This window comes from Drosophila innubila, chromosome X (assembly GCF_004354385.1).
Source record: "Drosophila innubila isolate TH190305 chromosome X, UK_Dinn_1.0, whole genome shotgun sequence".
Classification (NCBI taxonomy): domain Eukaryota; kingdom Metazoa; phylum Arthropoda; class Insecta; order Diptera; family Drosophilidae; genus Drosophila; species Drosophila innubila.
The window spans coordinates 37998932-38003596 of record NC_047626.1 but is presented as its reverse complement, the minus strand read 5'-3'; the positions used below and the strand labels follow the sequence as shown (position 1 = coordinate 38003596).

General features: G+C 39.4%; 1 protein-coding gene across 2 annotated transcripts; it reads left to right on the top strand.

Moving 5' to 3' along the window:
* Window positions 1-932: 932 nt before the first annotated feature.
* LOC117793882 (N-acetylglucosamine-6-sulfatase-like) lies at window positions 933-2832 on the top strand. 2 transcript variants are annotated; one of them, XM_034634316.1, is made up of 4 exons: window positions 933-1028; window positions 1094-1793; window positions 1960-2522; window positions 2597-2832. In XM_034634316.1, the coding sequence occupies exons 1-4, from the start codon at window positions 1026-1028 to the stop codon at window positions 2738-2740; spliced, it is 1410 nt and encodes a 469-aa protein (XP_034490207.1). In that variant the 5' UTR covers window positions 933-1025; the 3' UTR covers window positions 2741-2832. The 2 variants fall into 2 exon arrangements, with proteins under 2 accessions (XP_034490207.1, XP_034490206.1); XM_034634315.1 differs by having other exon boundaries at window positions 1861-2522.
* The last annotated feature ends 1833 nt before the right edge of the window (window positions 2833-4665 follow it).

Below are 4665 nucleotides of genomic sequence, written 5' to 3'. Positions count from 1 at the left end.
TTAAAAATAATTAATTAAAAAAAATAATTTTTACTGATAAATTCATCATAAATCACCTCCTATTTGTGGTTTTTTTTTTTTTTTTTGAGATGAGAACCGTATAATAGATATTTACCGTTGTTTGAAATGAGTTCTCTTTACGTTATTGACTTGGTGGGGGTTCCAGCAACTTGAACAAAATCCACAGATTCATATCAATAGTTGCCCTTTCGATAGCGTGTGCTTACTGAGAGGACAGCTGATACATGTCAGAAACATATTGGTGGGATTCCTGAAACAGATTCGTATTTGGTTTTGTTACAGATTTGGTTTTGTCGATCAGCTGATCACAGCTGCTCCATACAAAATGTGTAGGGCTGCCAGGCAAAATAATACGAAAAGTGTGGTAGCCATAAGAGATTTCACGAAATCAGGTCTGAGGCTGATTTCGTTTTGATTTCATTTCGATAATATGTGAGATCGTGCATTTCGATAACAATATTTGGTCGCACTTGGTGTTTGTTTACATTTTGTGGTGATTTTAATTTGGAGAATGTTGAAAATTTCTTACAATTCAAGAATAAATAATTTAATAACTATATATTTAATAAAAATAATTCCTTAAAAATACGCAGATAAAAAAATTGCAGCTTAAGCATTATAAGCAAATATTATTATTCTAATTATACTATTCTGCAACCAAACTATTAATAAAAAGTCTTACAAAAACAAATTTCACGCTTTCATTATTTTAAATACTCGAAATCAAAATCAAATCAGTGTGCAAAAAGGGTCGTTCCTGAAACTGATTCAGATTTTCTTAAACCAAATCGAAATCAAATCCGAATCTGTTTTAGGAATCCCACTATTGGTTACAATTTGACAGGAATTTTCATTTCCGAGCCTGGTGAATACTATGCTTATTTTGAAAATGACAAGTGAAAGATGGACTTCAGTTATTTACCAGCTGTGTCGAAAGCCAATGTTGTAGTTTTCTCGTCGACGATACCAAGCGTAACAGCAATTTGATTAAAACACAGTTAAAAATGGTAAATACAACTGTACCATTATACTATTTTCATATGGGTTATCCTCAACTCGTTCATCTTTATAGATAAATTTGCTTTTAATACTGAGTCTGGTTTGGAGTGTCTTGAGCGTTAATCAGCAACATTCAACGCCACCAAATATACTTTTGGTTTTGAGCGATGATCAGGATACAGAACTGCATGGCCTACATCCGCTGCACCAGACGATGCAACTGTTCAGCATGTATGGAACACAGTTTTCGAACGCATTCACCAGTACACCAATTTGTTGCCCATCGCGGGCAAGTCTCTTAACTGGTCAGTATGCTCACAATCACATGACATTTAACAATTCTTTAACTGGAGGCTGCAACGGGCAGCTTTGGCGTGAAAAATTGGAGCCACGGGCATTGCCTGCTCTGTTACAAAAACACGGATATCAAACGTTTTTCGCTGGCAAATATTTGAATCAGTACAAGGGTGATAAAGTTCCGCCCGGCTGGCATGAGTTTCATGGACTTCATGGCAACTCACGATACTATAACTATACACTTCGAGAAAATACTAAAAATGTCAGTTATACTGATACATATTTGACCGACCTATTAAGCGAACGCGCAGCAGCGTTTTTTCGTAATACGGCTCAAAAAGAACGTCAGAAACCTTTTTTTGCTATGATTTCACCACCAGCTGCACATGAACCTTTTACACCAGCACCGCGTCACGCGGGCTCCTTTGCCCACGTGCTCGCATTGCGCACACCAAGCTTCAATGCTCCTGTTACGGGTAAGTCTGTTGTATGTTAGACTTTTTAATATTCGTGCTACCATAATTGTCTTGAGTATCCATTTAGATAAGCACTGGCTAGTTCGTTCAGCTGAAAGTCTGTCAAATACCACAATATCCACAATAGATAAATATTTTCAAATGCGATGGGAATCACTACTTTCAGTCGATGAAATGATGACAAACTTGGTGGCAGTGTTAAATGAAACTCAATATCTTCGAAATACTTACATTATTTATACGTCTGACAATGGTTATCACTTGGGACAATTCGCACAACCTTTTGACAAACGACAGCCATATGAGACTGATATCAAAGTTCCCTTGCTTATTCTTGGGCCAGGTGTGCCAGCTAGCGTAAAATTGCATATACCAGTTAGTTTACTGGATCTCGCGCCTACCATATTGGAGTGGGCAGGCCTATCAGTTCCTGATTATATAGATGGCCGATCATTTAAGGATGACTTATTACGAGTAAATGTAAATGTGCAGAATATGAACAATACGCTGCAACCTTACCATCAGCGCACTTTACTTATCGAGTATTGGGGCGAAGGAAATGATGATACCTATAATCCTCTGTGTCCAGGACAGCGAAGCGATCATTTAGCGCAATGTACGTTAGTTGCTGAATGTCATTGCCAAGATTCTTGTAACAATACGTACACTTGTGTTCGAGATTTTCGTTACAATCTCGATCGCATCTATTGCGAGTTTCAGGATTTTGAGGTAGGCTATAAAATAATAAAAATAAAAATATGGTAACTATACTCAAATAACTCTATCTCTCTGATCTTTCCCAGAATTTTGTGGAAGCATATGATCTAGCGAGGGATCCATATCAATTACATAATATTGGATTTGATTTGCTTTCTATTGAACGAGCTATGTACGGTATTTTACTCAAGAATCTTACAAAATGTGCCAGTAAAGCCTGTCATGTGTAATTATACATTTTTTTACTGTGATCTAATTATGATACTAAACAATTCAGTTTGAATTTAAATAAAATCACCCATAAATGCCCCGACTATAGGAATACCCCTTACAAACATTTGGGAGCTTGTATCTCTTTTAAAATTAAAATAGCCATTACAACCGTTCTACTTAACTGATCTTGTTGCAACGTTAATTGTTAAATAAAATTAATTACGGGGGCTGATCTGCATGCGGTTTACAAAAGGCGGTGTGAAAAATTTGGTGGCTCTAAATCTTAAGAATAGTCTGTGACATCTAGGCGCTCACAAAGAAGGATATACGGACATGGCTTTATCGACTTGGCTGTTAATGCTGATCAAGAATATTTACATACTTTATTGGATCGGAGAATTCTCGAGCATACTCGACTCTTGTGACCCTGTAATTACTATGGTAAGGCTAAAGTAGTGATAATTAAAAAAATATTTGGTATGCTTGACAGTAAGATACCCTGGACCCAGGCACTAAGTTGCTGTTCGGCACGCCGAAGAATTGCTTTAACATTTTACGTAAAAAGTGCATGGTAAACAAATTTTTTGCATACAAGCAGGTGATGGTTGAAATTAGTTACATATTATGAATATTAAGCTATGGCACAAATTAATAAAGAATATTTGGGAGAAAATCTATATGTTTTGTTCCGAACATCCTGCCCCCTTGGAAAAGGCACGTTTCCAACCAACTTGGAGTCTACTAGTAGAACGGCTAACTTGGCCACGGCTCGCTTGATTATACCCATCGCCGTGCGGATCATGGCGACTCTGATGACGCCGTCTAAGCCTGGAATCACTTCCTCAATACGACCAAGCTGGCATTTTAAAGGTGGCACGTTGTCCTCCTTCAGCTGCACGATGCTTCCAACTTGTCAGCTGCTGGGTGGAGCTTTCCACTTGGACCTTTCTTGAAGCAGCGACAGATATTCGATACTCCTCTTCTTCCAGAAATTTTGGGTCATCTGACTGACCTGCTGCCACGGGCTAAGACGATTGGTTATTAGATGAGTTACGTCCGGCTCAGGAAACTTGGTGAAGCTGGAGCCATTGAGAAAATGCGCAGGCTTAAGCACATCAAGATCGTCTGGACGAGAATTGAGCATAGCAGAAATTTCGTAAACGAGAGTCTGCAATTCGACAAAGGTCAGAACGGATAGGCCCACGACTCGGTAGAAATAATGTTTAGCTGATTTGACAGCAAAAAGGGGCGCTCGAGGAGGGATGAATTTCCAGACAATTCCATCGGAAAGACTAGCTGCGCGGCTACAGATGAAAAGCAAAAACAAATATTTGAGCTCTGTAAACTGATTTTTTTCTCCAACAAAGTTAGTTGCGTTGTCGGTCCATATCGTGCGTGGCTTTCCTCTCAAGCTTATAAAACGCCTCAAGGCCGCAATGAAGATGCTGATGAAAGGTCCTCCACGACTTCAAGGTGCGTTGCTTTCGTTAAGAAGCAAACGAACAGCGAGAAGTAACATTTGTGCGGCGGCTTATTGCGAGCCTCAGCTTTGTAAAAGAATGGGCCACAGAAGTCAATTCCTGTGGTGTAAGATGCCGGATTTGGCTGGATGCGGTCCGCTGGCAATCTTCCCATCACATGCTCAAACATAACGGGCCTTACGCGAAAGAACATCACACATTTTTTATTGCGCTGGCGACGTACTTCTTGCCTCTTCTCGTAATGATGCCAGAAGAGCAATCCCGCGTGAAGATATTTGTGGTGTTAATATTGAATATTGAATATCCTTTGGTCCTTTGGTTGCTTCGCATCGTTATTCAAGACTGAATATTTGAGCCTTCCGCCAACACGAAGCAATCCATCCGATCCAAGCTCTGGCCTGAGAGACAACAACTTGCTTTTGAGTGAGCCTTGTGTTCCTCATAGAAGTGCACTTGCTGGA